At 36.9% G+C, this 26,983-nt stretch overlaps 1 protein-coding gene across 1 annotated transcript; it reads right to left on the reverse strand.

Moving 5' to 3' along the window:
* Positions 1-131: 131 nt before the first annotated feature.
* LOC121317244 (actin-related protein 2-B-like) lies at positions 132-26,983 on the reverse strand. The gene is made up of 10 exons (XM_041252955.1): positions 26,836-26,983; positions 21,020-21,130; positions 18,362-18,577; positions 13,909-13,981; positions 13,488-13,624; positions 12,558-12,707; positions 6,154-6,285; positions 5,919-5,932; positions 4,549-4,681; positions 132-1,375 (listed from the first exon to the last, which is right to left on the reverse strand). Exons 1-10 carry the CDS (start codon positions 26,881-26,883, stop codon positions 1,205-1,207), a joined length of 1,185 nt encoding a protein of 394 aa, XP_041108889.1. The 5' UTR covers positions 26,884-26,983; the 3' UTR covers positions 132-1,204.

A 26,983-nucleotide genomic window follows, 5' to 3' on the forward strand; every position in this document is an offset into this window, starting at 1 on the left:
GACATACCCCACCCCATCCTCAACCCCTGCATCTATACCTTGACACTTTTAAAATATCCAGTCGTTTTCAAACTGGAACCCTGTTCTGCAGCAATAATGTAAAGGGAAGACAAGTTTCAATTGCCCAAAAATATTTATAAATCAGTTTGCTTTATTTAAATCAGCATTAGGCAGTTACGCAATGAAAAACAAAATCCAGTTTAATAACTGCGCTTGGCACTGGAGAAAACATTTATGCAAAATTGAGTATGAAGTGCCTCCGATATACACATAAGAGCCAGACAGAAACTTTAATACCAGCTTTTACAATGTCTTTGTGTCACATAGACACTGATTTTATTTGTATTAATATTACAAACATCCCCCTCAGCTTTTTTATTTTTTATTTTTTTATTTTTACTAATTTAAATACATTTATTCCAGGGAACCCAGTCCCTTTTAAAACAGAACAATGTATACTGAAGCTTTGTGCACGGTCGTGTTTGTACATTACTTGACGAAACATTCTTGCGTTCTACTCAAGAAAATGGGGCTGAACAGCAAAATTAAAAAGTATGAAAAATAAAATAAAAACATGTTAAGAAAAAAAAACTAAAACAATCCCCCATCCCAAATATCACCAACACCTCAAAGTTTATAGCCTCATACAGTTCAAGTGCACCAGTAGAGTCTTTCTGTTAAACAGAATTATGGCAATGATTACATTGGAAGTTCCAGTTTATTAGGGAACTACACCATAAACAGTGAATCGTATGGTACTGACCACTGCAATATAATTGGGGTGATACACAAAAAGCATCTTTTATATTCACCCAAGCTTCTTGGACTCAGAAAGACATATACCACCTGGTGTGTTGAAGACAAAGCTAGCAAGCCTGTTGCTATAAATGCAAATAATAATAAAGAGAGAGAGACCACAGGAGTTATCTGAGTGTCTACAGGGCTACAACAATGTAAAAGACAGGTCCTTTGCTTATGTGGTTTTGTTTACGGGGCAATAGTCAAATTAAACTGTCAAATTTGGTGGCAATAACATACATTTAACAAAAGCTCTCCCAAGAAACCTACACATCCCCTACCCCACCCTCCCTGTGGGTACAGACAGGCCTTTCCAAGTTAGATGAATGAATGACTTGGAAAGGTAGCAGAAAAGGATAAGGAGTAAGAAAGCCATAGGGAAACGATGTTTAACAAGTGTCCACGCTTATCTAACAGTTACTCCCAGTTTCTCTAGCACACGCATGCCTTTCTCCTCGTACTCCTGCCGAGTCATCCAGAAGTTGTCCTTGTCTTTCATGATGTCGGCAAGCACTGCTCCACCCAGGAACACCATGTGCTTACGACGAGGAGGGTCCTCAATGCGGATCTTGAATTTCTAAAAAATGTAATGAACACTAGAATGAATATAGATCTTTCAGTATTTTCAGAATTCACACAAATATGCTTTGATTTTTAATTAGGAATTTGTGCAAACTGGCTCCTGCTAAATCTGTTGTGAAGATTGACATTATGAAAGCACAAGTCTCACCTCAGTTTGAGGGTTCACGCAGTTATAGGGGAGGAACAATGTAATTAACAGGGGCCTGATTGCACAAACTCCTGGATCCTGATTATTGTAATAATATACTTAAGTGAGGGTAGTTCAGGCAAAACAGCATTGACCAATATTGGTTTCCAACTATGCAATTACCCATGAACAACCACAACCTTGGCTTACTAAACATACAGCAAGCACCCCCTTTAAAATTAATATGCAAGACATGGCCAAAAAAAAGTATATTTGTAAACATGACACATCACATTATCCTCTGGGCCTGTACAGAAGTGTTAACTATTCAGGAATAATGGTAAACCAGAAAGATTTGAATAGTGGGTGCCCATGTAACAAGCTCATTCCTCAACCCAGTGTATGCATTAACCAAGGTGTCCATCATGACAGATCTCATGGGTGTTCCTGGAACGACCAAGTTTGTAGAAAACCATTAGTGGAAAGCGCAACACTGTTTGCAAGCAGGAGCCCTTGTGCAATATATTGTGAAGTGCTACAGTGGTGTATTTATACTGGTTTGTTTTGTCCAGGGTTTAGGCCAAAGATAAGACATAAGCATGTATTCTTAACCCTTTGTGGTCCTATGTCGGACCAGGTCCGACAATACAATTTTCCCTTTCCGGTCCGATGTCGGACCCTGTCCGTCATCAAAAAGATGTCAAGCACAGGTCTCTAGTTGATTTTTCTCTGGAAAAAGCCGAGAAAACCTTTCAATGGCCGAGTGAAATGGATAGGAGCTGAAAAAAAAGGGGTGGATCTGAGCAATACACATAGCCCCTGCACCACAGAGATAAGACATTAACAAAGAAGATCGCTGCTTCCGCATCCAGCACTCAAAAAGCTCTGCAAATGTCTCTGGTATTCTTTGAGATGTTATAGTAATAAAATGGCTTAGATCACATTATTGAGGAGTTTGGTGATAAAACGAGTGATCAGGAGAGGATTTATCTTTACGCACGACTATGAGGAGGTATGTGAAAAATACAGCGAACAAGGGGTGGGGCTTGGCTGGAGATGCAGTACTGAGTGTGCTTTTGATATGGAATGCCTTTTAAACCTGTTTTACTGCGAAAAAAGATATATTTTAAAAATCGCGCGTAAAACAGTGTGTGTGTGAAAATGAATTGGAACCGACGTGCCTGACAAGCGCTGAATAAATGGACCGCTAAGGGTTACTAGTCATTTAGGGATAAGGCAGGTTTACCATAAAAATCGGAAACTAATTTAAACATAGTTTTAAAAACAGTAAGTAGCAGGGATTTAAAAAAGAGTTTACATGTTCCAACATGTTGCTACAACTGTTAATAAAAAGAAGTGACGTTATTTTAACATTCCGACTTCTTACACTTATAACTTTAAAGTCTGTTTCAAAGCTCTTTTCAAAATGGCCGCTCTAGTGCACTGAGAGTCTCAGGATTATTACCCACAATGTCAAAACAGGAAACACAGCAATAACAATCCATGATCTGGTAGAGAACAGAAAAGCCAGAGCACTTGTTTTGCTTTTATCACTCTTCCTGCAGAGGACAGATCTCAAACCCCAGTGCACCTGAGGACCATTTTGAAAACAGCTTTGAAACAAACTTTAAAGTTATAAGTGTAAAAAATTGTCAGGATGTTAAGGTACATTATTTAAAAGTAGCAACACATTGGGATGTATAATCACATATTTTTCAGAACCCTGCTACCTACTCTAAGTTAGATAGTAGTTAACCCGTGGAGCCAGGACAGAAGTGCACTGTGGTGGTCTATACAAACTACACATGATGCTAGATAAGATTAAAAGGTTGTGGGGAAGGTGGAGCTTTACAACTGCAGGTGGGGGAACCCTTGACTTGCTGTCCTACATCTGGAAGAGATAAGATGAAGATGATATGCAACAGGCACGTGGGAGTCATTTGCATGAGAAACACCTTTAGAGGATTAAGGCAATAAAGTCTTTCCTGCAGTTGAACTCTGCTGTTATCGTAAAAAAAAAAAAAAAAAAAAAAAAAAAACACCCGAAGCGTACTGCCCATTAGTGTCAAACCCATTGATCCCTGAGGGCTATTGAGGGTAAACCTAAAGATTTGAATGGCTGACCCCTTGAGAAACACACAGAGGGTGACCGGTCTTTTCTGTAAAACTTAGATATCCATGATTGCCAGGGTGAAATGAAGCAGCATGTCATTTATGTGGGGTTCTGCTTGTACTAAGCTTTGTGGATAAATACACCTTTTTTTTTATTTATTTTTCTTTATTTAACAAAATCTCCTCACCCCCTCTAATTTCTTACTGTTATTTCACAATATGGGAATATTCACTTTCACTTAACATTCAACATAACTCTCAAAGTTTTCTAGATGCGTGGACTAAGAAATCCCATTCAGTGTAACACAAAACTTCTCAAATCTCTCAAATAGAACAGCTTAGGTGCAGGAAAGGCACTTTATTTTCTAAACATTTTATATATGACTGACATAAATGAGCTCACACCTATCTGGTTTATAAATCTGGAACTGATCATCTAAAAATAGATGTCTGACAACCTGAGAATTTAAATGAGGTTTTCCAGGCAGGAAGCCAGGCTTGAAATAGCCAGACTGGACTAGCCACGACCCAACCCACCCAAATATCTGACCTGACCTGCTGTGCATTCTTCCTGCTGGATAACACCACCACATGGGGCCTGCCTCTATCCTTACTGCAGTTTACAGCAGCCTTTTTAACTTTTTTGACCTCTTGCACCATCTTGTGGCACTTTATAGTAGTACACATAAGAAAACTAACCTCAGTACAGCGTAAACTCTGTTGGTTCAAATATCACTGCCACTGCTACTACCACCACTTCTTTAAATGATATAGAATTTTTCTATAAACACGTGTGTACCACTGCTCTAACACAACCACAGTTGTTTTACTGAAAACCCATGTTCACAGCAGACTATATGCATTACATGCGTGCTTGTGTATAAAAGCATCAGGATTACGGACCGTTCCCTGGCACACGTTACACTTACTGAGAGCTTCTCCACGTCTCCCTTCAGAACACGCTCCAGGTAGAGCTGTTTCAGCTCCCGCTCAAGTCTTGAGGGCAGCCCGGGGTACATGGTGGAGCCTCCTGACAGGACAATGTGCTTGTAGAACTCAGCCCTTATTTTTATAAAAAAATAAAAAAACACACAACACACCTGTTAACATTAGGTAGTCCAAGACTAGTACTAATAAGGGTCAGGCGTGTAGCAGACACAAAAGGACTTCACAGTTTGTTCAGATTACGCTTAAATGTACAGAAACATTAAATGTGCTCAGACTATACTGAATGCACAGGTATTCAAAAGAACCCCAATATGAAATGCATATCCTAAAAAGCTGCTTTACATACTCTTTCAATTCCACATCAATATTTACATGAAGTGTTATACGTGTCAGACAGACTGCTTGCTAAGCCTTGTAAATGGAGTTGACTTAACCGGGTTCAGTGTGCAGCTTTAACTTTAGAAGGTGTCTTTTGTAACCTTAAATCGTTTTGGGAACTGTGTCGCTGTGCACAGATGCAAATTAATATTCCTGCAGATGCACCCAAGAATGAAGTTACACACATTCAAAAAAACAAAAAATGACGTGTCAATTCTTACGTTTGCAAATTCCCCACGTTATTTGAAATACAAACATGTCTACATAATAGAAATTACCACTGTTTGCTCGTAAATGTGTGTAATTGCGGTTCAAGTGCAGTACTGAACGTACAGCTACATTCACTTACTACAATGCAAGATGTAATCTGCAACCCTAGTGCACTATAAAATGACCCCCCACCCCCCCACCATTCACTTTTACAGTGTTCAGATTTAGGGAGAGGTTTCTTGGTTTGACCACACTTTAGCGAGTTTGAGTTCGTATCACCCCTATGTGTAGAGTGCTTACACTTATAAACAGAGTGAAGAGGGTGCAGCCATTACACAAGGAAAGCATTGGACACCAAATTGCACAGCAACTTATCCACATATCATACTCCAGACCTGAATGTCATAATTGCACTGTATATGTTAACCTTTCAGTTACAAGTTAGCTTCAAATTATATGCTCCCCCCCTTATGTTTGCAATGATTCTGATGTTTTTTTTCTGTTTTGTTTTTTGGTTATGGTGCTTTCAGTACTGCTCTTCAGTTCTAGTTGCCACTTCTATAATGTAGGCTAGATTAGAAAAGGGCTATTTACATTAGTAAGCACCAGCACCCTCTAGTGCAAAGCAGTGTATTGCGAGAAACTGAAGGAAATTTGACCAAAAATGCCAGATCACTACATGGCTATTACTTCTACAAAGACTCCTTTGTTAATCTAGCTATGATTAACATAATTAGTATGGTAATTATTTATATTCCCATACCTGGTATCAATATCCCGTACTGCTCTGCTTTATTCATGTCCAGTTGCCCACTTCGATAATGTAAGGGGCTAGATTATACAGGGGCATTTTACCTTAGATAAGCCCACACCGATCCTCTAGTGCCAAGCCGTGTCTTGCGGAGAAACCTACTTTGAAAAATTTGACCAAAAAATCCAGTCAACTACAATGGCTATACTTCTACTACAAAGAGACACCTTTGTTTCTGCTAGATTTAACCTGCATGGATAGTATTGAAGAGTAATTCAGCCACTCCAACTCCTTCCACATTGATGAGGTGAGGCTGGAACAAAGCTTCAGGGGCTTCGAAACGCTCTCCTCCAACTTTTATTACCCTACCATCTGGGAGCTGAGGGGACGGGAGAATTAAGTGAATTTAAAAAAAAATTAAAGGGACGCACAAACTTAAAGCTGAAGTTGTTGCAAAACTGCCTAGTATAAGCAGTTACTTTGTTAACAGCACTGCCACATCACTAGCTGCTTTGTGAGTGAGCAGTAATGTTACCTGATACACCAGCCACTATTGACAATGGCTCGGACAAACACAGTGACTCTTACTATGTTGCTTCTGATGAAATCCTTTCACCAGAGTCACAAAACAGCAACTTGCCAATAATAATAATAATAATAATAATAATAATAATAATAATAAATAAACCTTCCCTGTGGGGGGCTGCTGATGCTGGCATCCAAAAATACTGGATATATTTGGGCCCTGATTTGTGCCATAATCACGATGGAAACTCATCAAGACAATGGAAGGACAGAATAAGGTAATTCTAACACTTTTTATGCATTTTCTTTGAAACATTCAGTACGTTTACACGAGATAGTTTTTCCTAATATATGAAAACTAATATCTGAATGAATTAGAAATTGGTTTTCTGATAACCAACTTAGCATAATAAACAAATAACAATTCTGATAAGTTCAGCTGTATGCATTGACTTAACTTTTAGGAAAACAGGGCCATGTGTGTATATTTTCGAATGCATAATATTTTTTCTAAAAGTTTTGGCAGGATAACTTCCTGAACGTCACACTGTTTAAAAATGTAAATAGTAGAAAATATGTTTTTTATATATGCAAACAGGCCTTTTGCCATTCCCCCCCTAACATTTTGAAATCCACCCCATTTGCTGGAGTATAGAGGGAAATCCCTGTGGAGTGTTTAACGGTCAGAACACTGACAATCAATATTTAATTTAATTTTTTTTTTTTTTTTTTTTTTTTACTCTATTCTGCACAAAAAACATTGTATTATATTTTTTTAATTTCACCTTTTTTTTTGTTTTTTTAAGTTTTGTAGCACAGATCTCATAACTGACCCATCCTCAAACTACAATTTAGATTTTCAGAGTTATATTTTAGATATTTAAAACATCATAAATCCTGGATTTTACTTTTAATTCTGGAAAATTAATAAATCAATTAAAAAAATCTAACTTAAACACAAGAGTGAACAACATCCGAAGGCATTTTGTCAAAAGTCATAGCATATCAATAAAATTTTTCAAATTAGGTGAAAGGTCAAGGCTTCGTGTCAGTGAACACCACAGACACAGGTAAAAACTGCTGTATCTTTTTTGAAAAATATTCATATTAAAACGTTAAGTGCCACTGAGGACACTGTTTTAGCGCATAACAAACACCCAAGGAAAACACTGAATCCAAAATATTAAAGGAATATTGATATATTTAACAAAGAAATGAATTTGTTCTCACTGCTAATTTAGTTTGTGCAAGAACAAAAATGGCTGCCACATTTGTTAAAATGGACAAGAAAGTGGAATTTCTCATAACCAACACCTTATAATTTCTCATAGCCAACACTTTTCAGCAAATAGAAAATATGTTGGTTATGAGAATTGTGTTGGTTATGATTTTGTTTAAATTATTTCATTTATTTCAATCCTTAGTTCAAAGTAAAAGAGAAAGAGACTTCTTTCTGCTCCACTGAAAAGGTTGTTCCTCCAGTTCAAACATGAAAATTCCAGTGTCAGAATGTCACGCGCTCAGTTCAATTCCAGTGTCAGAATGTCACACGCTCAGTTCAATTCCAGTGTCAGAATGTCACGCGCTCAGTTCAATTCCAGTGTCAGAATGCCACGCGCTCAGTTCAATTCCAGTGTCAGAATGTCACGTGCTCAGTTCAATTCCAGTGTCAGAATGTCACGTGCTCAGTTCAATTCCAGTGTCAGAATGCCACGCGCTCAGTTCAATTCCAGTGTCAGAATGTCACGTGCTCAGTTCACGCGTTATAGACCATTCTGGACTGTTCCAGCAAGACTGGCAGACGAGCAGACTTGCCAGTGTGTAAAGCACGACAATCTTCAAATGAAAGTGGATGCTCTCTTCTATAAAAAGATCATAAATATCACTGTTGCTGAAGAACTTGCAAATACTCTGGTTTGTTCAACTGGAAATAAGCAGTGCTGTTACAGAGAGTGAACAATGTGGGGACAAGAAAATTGAAACAAATTCTAGAAATGAAGACCTCACAATGACAGAAATAAACTGGAAAGAATGGACTGCACAAAAGGAGATCAAAGAAACTAAGAATGGAGAAAGCAAATCTGACTACAACATTCAAGTGTACAGCACAGGGGAAAGCTGGAAGAACTAATATGCACTACAAATAAGAATGTGTACTTGCACATTCAATATTAACAATCAGTTCAAAATGAGGAAACAACTGAAAGAAAACCTCACAGAAAACAAAGCTGTAATTCTTGTTGATTTCTCAGAAAATTACAATTGCAAATCTAATGGTCAGACTCAAGGTGCTCACACAAACAGGTGTCATGCCATACAGTGAGTCTTTGTAGGCGAAAAGCCGTTTAAGAAATGCTTTTGCACAGCGTCTGAAGATCTTCGTCATTGTGAAGTGGCCATCTGGGATCATAGGACACCAGTCTTATAATGGTTGAAGAAAGAGTTCCAAGGTGAAAGCTCTACATTTGTGGAGTGATGGACCAACTACCCAGTACAGGAACAAAGGCAACTATTACTTGCTTTCGACTTTGCCTTTCTACATGGTTTTGTAAAAGTGTACTGGAATTTCATGGAGCTGGCCCACAGAAAAGGTCCTCATGACGGTGTTGGAGGCACAATCAAGTCCACAGCAGATAGAATTGTGGCAGAGAAAGCGGATACTGAAGATGCAAAGGAGCTTAATCAAAAACTTCAACCACGCACAAGTGTTGCTGTGGATCTCATCACTACAGAGGCCATTAGCAAAATCGAAGAACAAATGCCTACGAGTCCTCTTAAACCTATGAAGGGTACAATGAAAATGCATCAGATTTTCACATGTGAAACAGGGGTTATAAACCAGGGTTTTGTCGTGCTGTTGTAAGATGCCTGAGTTTTGCTCCTGTTATTCACCTGTAACAGTTCAAATGACTCAACAACCAGCTGAGAGATAGTAGAAAATGAAGGGGAAGCAGACAATCGGAACCATTCAAGAACTAGCTTACGATCTTGTAGGCCAATAGTGTGTATTGTGCTATGATGGAGATGCGTATCCTGGAACCATTACAGGAATGGCAACAACTGAAATGAGTGACTGCATCAAAGTCAAATGTATGAACAAATTAGGCAAAAGACAGATTCTAGTGTCTGACAGTCAGCGATGAGGACAAAATTTATTATGCACTGAAAGATGTCCTAGGTCTAATCAAACCACATTTTGTGCTACCAGCCCAAAACAGTGTCTACCACTCGAAATGTGACCAAAAACTTTGTAAAAAAATAAAGGAAATGGTAGTAATTACTAGGAAAGTGAGTTATTCTCAATTCATGGCATTCTAATAATTGCTACCGTTGTAAATAAAATTAACAGGCATTAACACTAGAACCGTCGTCTGGGTATTTACTTCATATTTAGGAAAAGTCAGGAATGGACAACCACATGGCATTCACCAATGCAAAGTAATTTACATTTTAAATCCTAAAACACCAAATTAAAGCGCATTGCGATCCTAGTGTTAGATAATTGGCCAAGAACATTTTAAATAAGTTAAAACCCCCATGTTTCCTGTGGGTTATTAAAAACAAAAATAACCACATCATCTTAGTTTAGTTTACTTTTTTGATGGCATTACATTTATAAATGTAGGATGTATACAGTTATATTCTATTAGAAATCCTATGGAAAATGATCTCGAGTGATGCTTGCTGTCAACCAGCTTAGACTAAAAAAACATAATTGGATAATCTAATTAGCTCATTCTTTGCGGATGTCTTTACCTCAAGCCACCGTGGGAACACGTGGGAACAAACCTTTAAAGAAATTAACTCTTCTTCTGCACAAGCCTTTAAGCTAATTCTGAGCTACTAAGCAACTTACAATTTAACTTGGGTCAGCAAAACATCAGGACTTGTTAGAACATGTTAAATAAACCAGCATTAACCTACAGACAACACTTATTTCAAGAATTAAAAAATAATAATATTTCCGAAGTAATGACTAATCTTATTTTTCTTTCATCTGGTATACTGTTTTTCACTGAAAGCGTAAAATCTGTATCTTACTATCTTGCACAGAATGACAATGGTCAAAATGTATGTCTTTCCCTCTTCCCAGTTCTTTTCTGAAACAATCCAACTTTGGTAATGCCCTATATGTAATTAAATAGGGAAACAAGACTCCCGTTCCATAGCATTTTGATCCGTTTCAAGTTTTAGGAGTTGCAAGCTATTGGACAAATTAGTGCGATGAAGTAGAAAAGTATATTTAATATAAGTTTAACTCTACGTCTGTGTATGCAAATGGTTTATGTAAGAGCTTGCAGCTCGTAAACCTGAAATAGTAGTGAAATAACTACTATGCAAAGAGAGTCTTATTTGTTTCTCTGCATTATATGAATGACCTATTTACTATTATCTGGTACAATAAGCTTTACTTAATTTGATTTGGTTATTTTATCTGCAAGACATAACACTAAAAAAAAAACCTCATTACTGTATTATAACCAATACCAAGATACCATAACCGACACCATGCATTTATAACCAAAATTCATAAGAAATTTATGTAAAAAATTAAAAAAAAAAAAAAATACTAAAATTATTTTCTACATCCACAGTGCCTATGGTACATAATTGCTGTTTTCATAAAAATATAAAAAATAAGACCAAAGAAAAGCACTTTAGAAAAAACTTAATACGTTTCTGCAGCAGCATCAGATTTAATAGGTTTGATATTAAGTATCAGTTATGAGATGCTTTATTCCTAACAATTAAGAAAGAAAATCTATATAAATGAACAACACTTGGTGTGCCAACATTTGGGTGCAAAACTTCAAAGTCTGCTGAACAGAGGAATGTTTCTAAAAATAAAAAATTATAAACTTTATTTAGATTTTGTTTTTTAGCCCAATCTACATATTATTTGAAAATTGCACAGCTATGTTTGATATGATTAAAACAGCAGCTCCCTGCATTATGGAATCAGTGCCGTGTAATATTCAATTCTCCATAAAAATCTCAATCCTGACCCGGGTAGAGCTTGCCAGTGTAAAAGAGGCGGAGCAAAAGAGCATTTCCCCAAAATCCCCCAAATATAAATAATTTAAAAAAAGTAAATTCTCTCATGATCGACACTATTTTTTTTTATCATTATTACTTTTCAATGGCCTCACCGTCGTAAATATAAGTTTTACAACAACATCAATTTAAATATGAAACATTTTTGTCCTAGTATCTTTCATTGGACATTTTAAAATAACTTATACCGTGACTGCACTTTATCTTTTATTTAACCCAATACCTACGAAAAGATAAAAATCACCAATCCTACCAGGATTCCCCAATTCTGCGATCACAGAAATGATTACAGAATTCACAATTCTGCACAGACATTTGCAGAAATTGTCTCACATAGGAAACTTTTTTTTTTTTTTTTATTATTAAAAATTTATTATTTAAATCAGAAATACAGGCATGTTGATTTGCTTTAGTTTATTTTGGTGCCTGCAGAAGCACCTTCAGTCTAAACTACATGATGAATTGTGCACACAGAATATAACTGCAAATGTCTGCGCTGAATAGTACCCTAAAACCTTCCATGAAGACGTGCCTCGTACCAGCCTCCGGGGGAAAAAAGTTAGGATAATTAAGACAATAGCGATACCTTTTGAAATGAGGGAGGGTACAATCTGAATTACTGACACCGCACACTGGCAGATACAGTTATACAAATGTGTAACATCTGCAAATATAAATGCGAATTATTGTTAATAAATAAACAAATAAATAAAAACCTTTAAACCCCTCTGAGTGCAGCTGCCCCTTCAATTGCTACACCACTGTAACCAGCGAAACAAACTTCATACAATAGATAAACTAAAAAATGCTAGCCAGTTAGGTGGCCACACAGAAAATCATGTTACGTAGTGGTTAGCAATTGTCGCAATATGTGTGCTTTTCAAAATGTACTCTACTGAAATGAAGCTGCATAGTTATATTTAGTCATAGACAAATGAGGTCAAGCTGCTTGATTTCAGTTTAAAAACTGCAATACCAAACAATTGCAAATGGAATGCCAAACGATCTGGTAAATTGTATTTGCAGTGAATGGATTAATTAAGTTACAACTCAAGTCTGTTCATCACTCACTGTGTAAGATTCTACAAGCACGGTGGTCTCCAAGGCTAGTTTCTGTTCCTGTTCAATGTTGTAGCCGACGTAACACAGCTTTTCTTTCATCATGCGAACCGTCTCAAAATCAGCAGAGTGGTTGAAGGCGTATCCTCTCAGCAAAAGCAACTAAAAAAAAAATAAATAAATAAATGAAGACAAGCAAAAGGTACATTAACGTTCTCACACAGTTCTTCATGCAAGTTGTTTTTTATGTCAGTGACATGTCCATAAATGCACAATTTGAGCCATCAATAACATGAAAATGCACACTTGCTGCATACAGAAGGACAGATGCCTCCATATATCCCCAGTTTCTGATATTTGTCCCAAGCAAGATTAATTACAATTTGGCTGGTTCGCGAGATAAATGCAAAAGTATAAAGTGACACACTATTTGAATATGCTGTAAGTCCAGCATATACAGGGGATATTTTTTCCTGCAATTCCTTCAAATGAAAACATTTTAAAAAAAATCTAACAAGCTTAAAGTTACTCAAACACATTTTCTGCTTAATCAGTAGGTAAAAGTAACACTACTGCAACCTGCTTGATGTTAAAAAAAAATAAGCAGTGTGCTGTTCTCCCAAAAACACCACAACAGTATTATCTATTATAAAGTCCAGACTTCACAACTCACACATGTTGCAAGCATTATTGGCTTGTTGCATTAAAAGTGCACTGTACATTTTTGAACAGACAATTTACTTCCATCTCAAATTCACTCTGGTCATGCTTGTTGTGTTTCTATACTAGTGCTACTAGGATATTTCGATCAATTTTCCATAGTATTCATCATATGATAGGATGCCCAAGAAAGACAAAACCTTTCTTATTATGAACACTGAACAGAACACTGACAATTCAGAGGGTTATTGAAACACACATACACAAGAGGGTAAGGTTTACCTTGATGAGGTAGCGGGTTATGTCCCTTCCAGCAATGTCTAGTCTCCTAGTCAGGTGAGGCAGTGAGAACCCCTCATAGACAGGGCAGATATGGGTTACACCATCTCCAGAGTCGACAACCACTCCTGTCAGCAAGCCTAAAGAATTCAGACAATCAGTGTGAAAGCATCATGTCTGGCTACTGCATATTGACAAGTTCTTTTAGAGAAGAATACAATTACAACAACTGACTCCAGGTTAAAAATAAATAAATAAATAAAAACGGGCAATAATATAAGTCACATCAAACTTAGCACAGAAAGTAGGATGATTGGTCAGAGGGATGCTAGAGCACTGTTTTCACAGAATTATATGGCTGATGTAGTAGTGCATATATATATAAAATTCCCCCCCCCCCCCACAAATTTTGTGATTAACTTACCTTGCGCATATAGCGTAAGTACAGCCTGAATAGCTATATAGACCCCAGAAAACTGGTATGTTTCAAACATTACCTGAAAAGGAAAAAAGGAAAAGTGATTTTAGTAAATCCTGTTGGAGGCAAAGGTCAATGGCTGGTCCGGAATACAGAAATAACCTGTTTAAATATTTTTTAAAATTTAAGAACCATGATCACCCTGTTAGAAATATATTCCCTTGCACAATGTCTGAGAATATATACAGTCAAACTCAGATATAACGTACCACATTCGGTCCAGAACATTTTTTTTTACTTATAAGCAAGGTATGTCATATCTAATAACGCCTTTAATGGGATGCATATGGGGGTCTATTTTTAGAAACGGCAATACATATAATGCATATTCAATGAAATTAGAACAACATTTGGTAGTAGTTAAAAATAACAAAATTAGTATACAATATTTTTTTTTCCATTAAAATTGTTGTTGTTCTTTGTTGAAATTAAATGTTCAGCTTTCATATTTTGTTGTACACTACTCATTTAATCAACCCAAGTAGTGTAAGAAGTTGCCTGTATCGTTCATGACATTTTTCCGATCAAGTAAGCTTATTTGTGTATGAAAAAAAACGACTATTGCAGCCAATGCCATCTTACTTAAAAGGCACTCAAGCTGAAATTGTAAAGTAATTTAATATAGGTTTACAAACATGTCAGCAGACTGTCTCTCTTTAGCGCACACGCAACAACTTGCAGACTTAATGCAACTGTTGAGATTTTAAAAAGAAAGCATTTTATGAGAATTTTAACTAGAGGTACTGGTGTCACAGGAAATAAGTTAGCCATGAATTAAGTTGCCTTTTTGAGCCTTTTTGCGCACGCGCCAATTTTACAACATAAAGGCAAGATTCTGTGGCGATTTATCCAAGATTTTACAGATGCCATTTGTATTTTTGTAAGAAACAAAAACAGGTATTGCTGACCATATTTTTTTTCTTTAAAAATGTGGCGTTTGACTTCATATTTATCAAAGTGTACAGCAAACATTATTTTTCTGTTTAAAAAAGTAACATTTGTCATCTTATTTATCAAAGTGTAAATGTACATTTAACTTTTTTTTATAAATACATTTTATTTAAAGTAAAGCGCTCGCTGTGTTTGGATGTGCAGTGTGGTTTTTAGCAAAAACAAATATTTTAACATTTTTTGTCAGTACAATTTATGTTTATGCAGAGTTAAAATCACTACTTGCCAAATGTTTATTTCCTTTAAAAAATGTTGTGTCATCATACTGTGGCGTAAGCAACGTATACGTTTTTAGTGAAAGATGGTGTTTTAAGAGATATATAGATAGATCATTTGACAAACGCACAAAATGATTGGCTTCCACATACTTTAATAGGATCATACGATGAAACACACGCAGACTTCATATATATGGATTATGAATGATAAATTAGAGTGCAGCACTTACACATCGATGCTTGTGATGCGGTCTGGTTTTGGGTTTTTTTTGTATATTTTATAAAAAAATGTATTTTTAGATTTTGTCTCTTTTTTGGGGTGGGCCTGGGCAGTACACATTATAGAGGGGAGGGATTTGTGACTTGGCAGCTGTAATATATATATACTCTAATTGCACATAAAAAATAAATCTTAATGCTTAATTGTTTGATATGTCGTAACCAATATACAGAATATAGCATTTATTTCTCTTTCGGTAATATTTGTACAAAGAAAACGTACAATGTAAATATTTGGCGATTACAAACTTAAAACGACAACTCTGATGATGGTTTAAACTGTGAATGTTAAATAATAGATTGTCATATTATTTAAAAAGTGTTATTATAACGATTTAACACAAATATAATTGCACATAAAAATAAATCGCACGACCACGTCTTTGTAGTAGCTTAAAGTTAGCTGCTATTATTAAATAAAATGCAACATGATACAATAAAAAATATTAATATTATAACAATGTGTTCGATTTTAACCACATATAACGTAGCTTTAATAAAGATCCTGACATTTTTAAAAGTAAAACAATTTACTGAATGAAAGTTGACAGACAGAAAAGGAAGCCAGCTTAACCTTGCCTTTATTGTAAAATTCACGCGTGCATAGAAAGGAAAGGCAAACGCTAACTTATTTCACGTGACACCTGCACTATGACTCTGCACGCTCAGAGGATCCGTGACTGTGCCTCAGCACTGCATGCATGCCCCTTACCTACCTACGCTATAGTGACGTGGCATGCTGACTTTGAAACCACATCCACTATAGCGCTTCAGTGGCGGTATAGCCTCACACAGGCAGTTATGACTGTTCAGTGCCATCGCTGAACCACCTCGCAAGGTGGTTCAGAGACGGCATGAAATATGACGGTTCTATGCTCAACAGGAACATTAGCCTGCTATATTAAAATATGCGATTTAGATCTATCCCTATGCTGAGCACCTGTTCTGTCGTCATGGTTATTGCTAAGGGATCGCGTTCCTCAATCTCTGAAAGAAAATTTAGCATAATAAACCATAAATACTGCATTAAAATCGGCAAAACTTCAAACAACGGAAATAGTTTTGTGTGCAGAAACTGGGTATCACAACTTTAAATCTGGTCTAAATCTCAGCCACTTATAATCAGCCACATTGTCGAGATTATGTTACATATACAAAATGCTTTAAAATAAACGTAATACCCTTTAAGCTTTCTGCAGACCCGTTTGGTAGTTAATCCAATCAATCAGAATATGATTGACAGATTCACTAGTTTTAAGCGTGTAGGTTTCAGTATTTATGGTTTATTATGCTATTTTCGAACGAATACAACATGTACGGAAGGGGTCTTCTAAATTAACAAGTATTGTGCTGGTCCCACCAGCACGCAATAGCAATTGTAAATAATTTTCCTCTCTCTCCCGTTCTCCACTCACCGAACACCCAACCGCGAGTATCTGAAAACGTGCATCTATATATACTGTTGTGCTGGGATTCAAGTACTAATTAATTATTCACTTGAATCCCAGCACGTGAATTAATAAAGTGCAATTCCCCGTGCTCACATATTACTACATTTTACTTGCACGTGAAGTGCTGTGCAATCCTCGTGCCTAAACACACATATACATTTTAAACGCTCCTGTTACATAGACCCGTTTATATCCCGTGTACCAATGTCTATACACCAACATTTAAACACCACACGCAACACATAACAGATAATATACACAGGGGCGGGCACTTTGTCACAGACACACAGTACTGTATCTCCAGCCAAGCCCCACCCCTTGTTCACTGTATTTTTCACATACCTCTTTATAGACATGCATACTGATAAATCCTCTCCTGAACATTCGTTTTATCACCAAACTCCTCAATAAATGTGATCCAAGTCATTATTTTATTACTATAAAACACCTCAAAAAGCGCTGCAAATGTCAGTGACATTCTTTGAGCACTGGGTGCAGAAGCAGCTTTGTTTATGTCTGTGTTATCTCTGTAGTGCACAGGGCTACGAGACTCTTATTTCAGCTTCATTTGGCTTCATTCGGCTCCTATTGGTCTCACTCAGCCAATGAAAGGTTTTCTCTGCTTTTTCCAGAGAAAAAAACAACTACAGACCTATGCTTTACATGTTTCTGATGATGTCGGACAAGGTACGACAAAGGACCGCAAAGTGCTAAAGGATGCGTTTTGATAGTAAATCGCTTGTTTGGTTCCTGATTCTATGACTTAGGTGCGTTACACACTGAGTGTATGTTATATCCCAGGTACTTTATAGTCGAGTTCCACTGTATATATTTTTCATCCATCTTGAAACACAATTTTAAAATCTGACACTGAAAAAAAAAGTTTACTGTTTTGACCTACTGAAAATAACACCCTATAAACTTATTCAGAATGACCTGACTTTTTTATATAGATGGCCATGATTTCTGTGGGCTACAATTCTGTTCTAATAATCCAACTATAATAGTCATTTTATTGTAAAAGATGACTCCCCTAAAGCTCCACTCTCATCCTCAGGAATCTCCTGGGTGAATAGTTTTCTCCTCTGTTTTTATTAGGTATTTTAAAGGAATGCAATCTGGTCATCATGTCCATACTAATCTGGCATATATAACTGTCAACGTCTATCTTGGTAAACTTCTACACATTTTCCTTGAATTACTTGGTTTTAAAGGCAATAGCAGAGTTAGAAAGTCTGTATTTAAAACAGTTGGCTCGAAGACATCTCATTGTGTTAAGGGGAACTGAAACTTACCATATGCACAAAATATGAAAATCTTTAAGATGGTGATGAATGCAAATTTTTTGCATATTACTGTCAGGTACTTCCTGTGTCCCCCTGTCCCCCCTCCCCCCGGAGATAAACAATTGCAGAAACGGTAGTAAAACAGCTTGTTCGAATTGGAATGAAGGATTTTCAAAAAATCTTTTCTTAATAAATCGTCAGCCAATCACATTACCTCTATGATCTTCTCCCTGTTCTTCATGGGGTTCATTGGGGGCTCTGTCAGAAGGATCTTGCAGTTCCTGGAGTCGATGTTGAGTTTCTCAGGGCCGAACGTGTAGTCCCACAAATGCTTCATGTCGTCCCAGTTCCTGACTATCCCATTCTCCATGGGGTAGTTCACTTCCAGCATGGAGCGTAGCTCACTTGCCTCATCTCCCACCATGAGATCCTAGGAAGCCATAGAGAACTGGTCAACATCCAAACACAGCACAGTGGGTTAGACCAATACTGCTCTACGTAACTTAATAATTCTCAAACATTATTTTGAAGGTAAAGTGGGTTAAAAAAAAACAAAAAAAAATAAACACATGCTCCAGATGTCCTTCATTTTTTGCCTACCAAAATTAAAAAGGTAAAAAATATATTTAACACTGTTCTAGCACTTTCTTGCGCTGCCATACAAGCAAGATAATATAGTACCTAGTACAGTATTTTGACATGCCAAAAAGTCATCCTGTTTCTGAATGTCAAATTTAATAAAACAAAATATTGAAATTAGTGATATCTGAATTTGATTTTTAAAATGTGCTTATTTGTTTTCGTTTTATTTAAAATGTAACCTACTAATGGGCAACCTAACCGTTAAAGCTGTGTGTGCCCATCAAGTATACAGTAAATAAATAAATATTACTAATAAAAGTAGAAAACCCTTGCAGTGTTTTATCCAACACAGCCTACAGGTTTCCACATGAGGTTATACTGGACACATTCTAATTATATAGATCTCATAACATTTTTTTAGCCAAGGCTGTCAGGATATTGTCTTATTTCCAGCCTGTCCCATATCCCACTGGAAATGAGCCCTTGGACACAGTTGTCCAAATAGAGAAATGCAATTAAAAAAACAAGAAGCAAATCGATTAAACCTGATATGCCTGGTCTCTAACGCCACAGAATCAGAAACTGGCATGCAGATAAACTATCCATGCATTTCATTTTTAAGAATATCAGAACACATTCCATACAATTACATTTCAAAAGATGCATTTTCTGTTCTAAGACACTGAAGCACACAGTACTGTATGTGAAATACAGCCTACTCCATTGCTAAAGAATAAGAGATCCACATCAGTTGACACTGGTGCTGCGTGGACCTTTTTGCAAACCACCACCACGGTTTTCCCTTTAACATAAAACTGCACCCACTATAAACATTTGCAAATAAAAGGATAGTTTCCATTTTCCTTAAGTTTATATTTGCGTACAAATTCTATAAATCTCATTGAAAACCACTTTCATAATCAAAACACTCAATTTTGAATATTGGTATCTACGTAACCCTTTATTTCTCCACACCTCTTGAAGTTTCAGATTTGTAGCCAACATAACCCAGAATGTACACTAAATGGTAATATCCAGGATTCAAGGGGTTAACTTTCATGCCCTATAAAATAACTACAGCAGCTCACTTCATTTTCATATTAATTATAATAAAGCTCCTCTGGGTTTTAAAATAAGGAACTACTGCAAGTTTAACCAGGACACAAATAAACCATTTGATGCTCTCAATCTATTTTCTTCCTATACAGTACGTGTCACATTACACTAAATTTACAAACATCTCTCAGACAAACCCTAAAAGTTATAAATCTGCAGTTTTAATATTCAAAATGATAAGTCAGCAGCAAGAGTAGCAGTACTTTGCTTGCAGATCACATCCATTGGGTGGCATTACCCCTTACCAAAGTACATTTTGCTTTTCCAGATAACAGAAAATAGACCAGCCAAGCTAACAAAAACTAAATAAGGTTAGAAAGAATTCTTTCAACAAGGCAAAGTATACAAACCACAAGGGAAGGAAAGAAATAACAGACAACACACACAAAACACACAGAATTTCAGAAAAGAACAAGCAGAGCAAATCTTTCTTCTGGCCAAGCAAACAAGGGAGGATTGAACACAGCACACACGCAACCTCACTTACCATTTTTTTGTTATTCTACTTCAACAGGTCAAGAAAGAAAAAGAAAGAGAATGCCAAAGCAGGTAGTCAGAAAAGAAGCTTGATTGAAGAGGTCACTCCGAAAAGAAGCATTAGAAAAGTATGAACTCGACTCAAACCCTTTCCTCTAAACCTGTATCAACACAACAGGCTCCGTTTAAAGCAGCACACTGTACCCATCATTCATCTCAGACACCAGAATAAAAAGTGTAACAAAGTTGTAGATTTTATTTCGTTTAATCACCTAGCTTCTGCTTAATTAATAATGGTGACCAAATTAGACAGATATACTCCATATTCTTTTTACTTTTTTAATGGACCATCCCTGGTTTGTGGTGGTTGGGACGTTTGCTCCCAGTGTTACCTCAGACCGCTTGCTTATTAAATATCTTGCTTTATCCTAAAGGGATAACCAATGCCTATTCAAAAACAGGCAAAAGATTGTTAGCAAGACACTACCTATTCAGGGATGCCACCAGATCATTAAAAGTAAGCAGTACATAGTAGAGTTCAAGAGCCACAAATGTTCCACCCCCATGCACCACAGACTAGTAAGGGTGGTCAATATTTGCTGTATTGCTGCAAAGGTGATTTGGCCAAATGACAAAAAATATTGGTGTCATGTATCCTACTTTAATAAAAAGCCAAACAAAAAAAAAAAACTTGTACCTTGATTTCAATGTTTCCCACTTTGGCAGTAGACCTGATGATCGGCCTGCCCACTAGTGCTGGAAAGATGTGCTCTGGAAAATTGGAGCCAGCATAACCGCACTTCACAAACTAGCCAAAAAAGAAAGGGAACAGATTAGTTACACCTGCAACATAGAGTATACATGAAAGTTACAGCATTAGAAGATCCAAGTCTATTCCACATATAAGATGCTCAATTTATAAACCAATCTTAAAATCAGAATGGTTTCCTTAAAAAAAAAAATTATATATATGTGTGTACATTAAGAGCCTGGGCACTGGAAGAGTAGCTAAGGGTGAATATCGGTTCTGAAATCAATGAAAGTCCATATCTCACTGGCTTTGGGGTCTTACTTGGTTTACTTTCACAGTGAGCAAGAAATTAAATCTCCATGACCAATTATAGAGCACTGAGAGATGTAAAACTATCAGTAATTCCGGAACACACAGACATTGCACCGGAGATGCACGAAACTGGCGTGACGTCACTAGAGGAACACATACCAGGAACAGCTGAGAGATATACACGGCTTCAGACTGTGAAATCAATCATTACGAAACTTCTCTGATGTTTTGAGTAGTCTGTATTACAATAAGGACAGAGGGAGTGTGGTGTGTAATGAAAGAAATTGTGGGGAAGAAAAATACGTGGTTTGAGGCCTGATTCCAAACTGTTTTGAACCTCCAGCAGGAGAAAATAACCACACTGGCACGAGGAATGAGAGCGACACGTCCCCTTGTCTGCAGGTCGGCAATTCTGAATGTTGTTCTTGTATACAGTTAACACCGGCTGGAAGTTTAAGGCAATAAAAAAAAAAAGAGTCTATTTCTATATTTGGTTTGTTTTACCAATTATATCTTGCAAATAGTGTTTACTGTTTCCCATCCACTTAAAAAATAAAGGTATTGAATATTACAGGGCCAAGATGACTTGCATGGTCACTGTCATGTCTGGAAAAAAAAAAAAATGCAACACTTGCAGAGAACTGATTATGCGCAGTGGATAGCCTGGTAGTATTGAGCACTAGTGCACAGGACAAGAAAAGGGGGGGGGGGGGGGGGGGGGGGGGGGGGGGGGGGGGGGGGGGAAACTATGGTAATCATTGTTATATCTGTATGAAGAGTCTTATAGATGCAGCTATTTCAAAATTTATTTTTGCTATAAAATGTAATTGTTTAATTTAAAGGCTGGTAAAAAAAAAAAAAAAATTTGAACAATAAATACATTTTAAAAAGTATTGCGGTTTTTAAATGGTTCCGCTGTTGTCAGGGGAAAATGAATCAATGGTCACTTGATTATCTTCGTAAACAGCTGTCTTTGTAAAGGTCTGTGTATGTTCGTAAACTTGTGTACCTCTTAAAAGAGAAAAAATAAACTTGTACCTGCCTGAAAGCAACAAAAAAAGCCTTAGTCTCCGTGTTGTACAAAGTGATCATTGTATTGTGCACTGACGAACTAAGTTATTTTTCATGCAATGCATTCCCTTGCGCCTGTGTGAGGTGAAATATATTTGACACCATTTAATCATTGCGAAATAGGCCTGTATGTGTGATCGTTTTGTTTGTGCCATAGACATATGCTTGCATTTTTATGGTTTGTGTTTTCCCCTAATGACATCACAGATGTCAAGATTCAAAATCAGGGATTTTTGGTGGAAGGACTCAACAAGCTTTAGATTGTAAATCTCTTCAGTTAGATCGCAAAAGTATAAATGACATATATATTTTTAGAACACTATTATAGTGTAGTTTACAATCTGATTATATTTGATTAATGTGAAATAGTGACATATGGACTTTAAGTTACATAATTATCAAGGTAAGCATAATATCAAAAGGCAATATTGCTGCACTAAAAGCAATGCTGGTGTACAATTCCAGGTGGTAACCAAACCCTGAGCTCAGCTAATGGAGGGATTGACCGATATTTGAAATTCAAATATCCAAAACATAAAACAACCAATTTAAAAATCGTTTTGGTTTATTTTTGCAATAATGCTGACTTCTACAAGTAAACTATGTGTTTCAGTTGCAGCATACAATAGGTGTCAAGAAAGAATGCAAGAAGCCAGTCACAACAGGCCTGCCTACAGCAAATCAAAACAGGCAGCCACGTCTGCAAGCATTAAGTGTTCACACCAGCTACACCTGACATTGTATACTGTACTTGAAATGGATAATTTGAATGCAGAGCTTAAATAAGTAGTTATGAGAAAATGTAGGTCTTTTGTACCCAAGAAAGTCCCTCCGATAGACCTGAACTTTTCAAATATTGCTTCTTTAGGTTCCTGGACAATACCTTTACAGCTGGCTGGGGCAGAGGCATAGGAAGATAAGATAAAAATTCTTGTCTAAGGGTCATGAAATAAACAGGAGAGTCTAAACTGGAATTTAAGTGTCCCAGGCAACAGTGCTTTTATATGCACAGTTTAAGGTATCTATCTATCTATCTTAAGCTGGGATATGGAATTTCTGGGAAAAAAAAATTGCTGCCCAAGGGATACAATGCTAGAAAAATCTACTAGTCTTTCTTAAAAGGATGCACAAAAAACACACAAATAAAAGTAGAACTATATTAAATATAATTTTGCTTTTATTTAACAGTGAACACAATCAATGAATGAAAGATTAATAACCAGTTTTGCTTCATGGGTGGGTGGGGGTGGGGGGGGGGGATAAGGAAATTCATAGAGACTGACAGCTATTGTGTTAACAGTGAAGCAGTATAGCTGTGGTATTTTCATATTCCGAAGATTGATAACTTTAATCATTTTTTTTCTCCACGTACTCACGTTTCTGGGTCGAGAGGAAGACAGTCAAGAGTCTGAAAGCTTGCGTTTAACATGTAAAATGACTAAGGGTAAAGATTAATAAATTAAAGCTTTTAAATAGAACAGTGGTTTTGTGTTTCTACCAAGCAACATGACCTGAATGCTGTAGATCCTGAAAAGATAAATCGGGTTGTTGACAGTTAAGTTTGTGTGAGCCATAACCGTGTCTATAGTAATCCCATTGTGGCACTGGTACAGTAGTTTAATATTAGACGCACATACATCGCACCGGTGTATTAGTCCCCTTTTAAGAGCCCCGCAAAAACGCCTAGAAAATCGACTTATACAACGTTTTTTACAGTAGTACATTGTTGCATTCATTTAAGCACATTTGTGTGTGTGACTGAGGGTTTGCGAATGAACGTGTTATGTATATGTGAGTATGTACTTTTGGTTTGAGGTTTAAAAGGTACCCATTTTTTTACATGTGTGTGTATGTGCTAGGCTTCCGCAATTCAACAAAACAGAACAGAACAAATGTAGCAAGAGATTGTCCCTCAGACAAATGTTGTTGTCCTGGGCATCAGGTAATATGAATTCCACACCCCTGAATAAGACTCAGAAAATCTGTTAGAGATATCTCAACGCAAACACCACAGTTAATTGGTCTTTCAGATTCCAAATTGAAAGGTGCAGAAAGAATTGTCTTAATAGTAAGCTAGTCTATATCAAGGAACTGTTTTTTTACTGTACAATCTAGCAAGAAGAAAGAACACTTAACAATTTCTACATAGTTTTGTGGTTTCAAAGCTGATCTCACTTCCTTCTGAGTCATATTTGGGCAGTGCAAACTAGCACTTTTTTGCTGCATGCATTTAATGAACACCCTTTGCAGTTTTCCTCTGCACTCTCTAAACGGCCCTACCTGGTCGAATCTGCACAGTTGATAAAAGTGCTGTAAAATGTATTTGCTATTGCAAATGTGTACGTCCTGTACACAAAATATCTGATATCTGACTTAAATCCAAAGCCATATGTTCATAACAAGCTGCCAATCATTAATTTGATAAATCCCACCTAGTATATTTTTTCCTTTGATTCGAAGCATGAACAACTGTGCGTGTGTGTGTGTGTGTGTGTGTGTGTGTGTGTGTACAGAAACATTGGCGTTAAATAGAAATTAGCATTTAAACTTGAATCAGTTTAATCACTGATAAAACACACCATTACAAGATTTCCTACGGTATAGTACTGACATTACGGTTTTCCAAGGTTTTCTTATGGACCTCGACCACAATATTTTTTTTCATGCAAATCCAAGAATCTCAGACAGGCTAATAATGAAAGTTTTCTCCCTGTTTTGCCTGCTTTATTTACCATTATAGCATGCACAGGCTTTTGCCCAAATACCATTACCTTGTTAAATGATGGCTGCTTTTACAAATACTGTAGATCTATGCCACATAAAAAGGAACAACAGGGACAAACTGTCCTACTTTTATGGAACTGGTACACACTTGACTCAGCTATATTTAGACTAGGGGTGTCCAACCCTGGTCCTGAAGGGCCGCTGTCCCTCCTGGTATTTGTTCCAACTATACCCTAAATTAATTAATTGGACCAATTAAGCTTCTAATAAGCACTTAATTGGCCCAATTAAGTAATTTAGGGTACAGCTGTACATTTCTTTATAGAGTACATTTTTTTCTATTGACACATTTTGCACAGTTCACTATCCCATTGGGACCTGCTATGTTTGATTCAAAATTATGCTTGTCCTACATATTCTCAGCTTTTGCATTATTTCTGCTAAGAGGAGAATCAAGTGTTTCTATGTGTTTTGAAAATGGTTTGTGCGGACTACTATTACTTCTTTTTTAAGGCAGGATCTGGGTACCAGAATAGTAATATCTGAAATATTTTATGCTTCTACATTAAGTACTAAATCTTGATTTTTTTATTTATTTATTTATTTATTTGTTAAGTTTGTACATCCAGAATCACAAAGGGAGATAGATAATGGGTACATCACAATGAACATAGCTGCACAGTGATTCATATTACGGGGGCTATAAGAGGATTTTGCTGTGGGTGGTGTCAACTGAGCAAACATGTTTCATGCCAAACATAATGCAGGACCAAAAAGAAAAAAGTCAAGTTGCATTCATAACACACACAATGTGTGCGGAATTCTGTTGTCAAAACTAAACGGTGGCACCGTGCAAGCGCCTACAGTCCCTTATAACTTTGAAAACAACATTTAAACCATGGGATGTTGCCATGCCTTGAATTTAAATGTAAACGCGCTATTGCAAAATAGTCCCATGTAGGCCGCGTCCCGTCAGACCTGTACCACTTGCAGCGGTGTACCAGTTACTGTCAATAAGGAAATCAGCATCAAATGTCATGAGGTAGATACTGCTCCTAGCTTGAAAAACTAAACCTGGCAAAGATATGGCGATAAGCAAATTAGCGACCGTATGACCTAATCCTCAACAATGTTAAAATAAAATGTAACTTCATTTTTATTTTATTTTATTGGTTTTGTAACGTGATCGGTGATATGATGGAGGATCGTGCAATTTAAAACGGTGGCGTGAAGGCATACGACATAACGTATGTACCCCGTTTTTTGTTTGTTTGTTTGTTTTAAATCAAACAACCTACAGTTGCCTGCTGGCTCTGGTACATCATGATGGCTACATTGTATAGTAATGTGGCAATGCACAATGGCAGTAAAATAGCTTGCTCAGAAAGCATCTGATACAGTAGCAATGCGCAGCTGGGATGGAAAAAAAACATACAAGGTCTCCATCGCCATTACATATTTTGCATTTTAATTAACACAAGACATACAACGACCCTTTAACGAAAAATACAACTGACACATTCCACTGCCTACCCACCCAGTGCGCTCGTTTCTTTACTTCCTGTTTCAATCGGTTATGTTTCCCTCATTCAAAACAAACCAATGGAAAAAGTGCAAAAATAAGACGATAACAATAATGCTGGTTTAAAACCTACCCCGGTTCCATTGTCACAAACCACCACTTTCCTGCCCTGGCTGTCCATTTTTCAGAATCCAAGAACCTGCAGAGCGCTCCTGCTCAACTTTCTTCAGCAAGCCGGAAATCACCACCCCGGCTCTCGGAAACAGTTTCTTCCGGTATAT

Source organism: Polyodon spathula, chromosome 6 (genome assembly GCF_017654505.1).
Source record: "Polyodon spathula isolate WHYD16114869_AA chromosome 6, ASM1765450v1, whole genome shotgun sequence".
NCBI lineage: Eukaryota > Metazoa > Chordata > Actinopteri > Acipenseriformes > Polyodontidae > Polyodon > Polyodon spathula.

What these genes read in the sequence shown, in the direction of transcription:
- LOC121317244 (XM_041252955.1), bottom strand. Translation starts at nt 26,883, where the DNA reads ATGGACAGCCAGGGCAGGAAAGTGGTGGTTTGTGACAATGGAACCGGG. An exon ending in ACTTACGCTATATGCGCAAG is followed by an intron (nt 13,625 to 13,908) that starts GTAAGTTAATCA and finishes TGAATTCTTTAG; the next exon opens with GCTTGCTGACAGGAGTGGTT. An exon ending in GAGACGTGGAGAAGCTCTCA is followed by an intron (nt 1,376 to 4,548) that starts GTAAGTGTAACG and finishes TACATTTTTTAG; the next exon opens with AAATTCAAGATCCGCATTGA.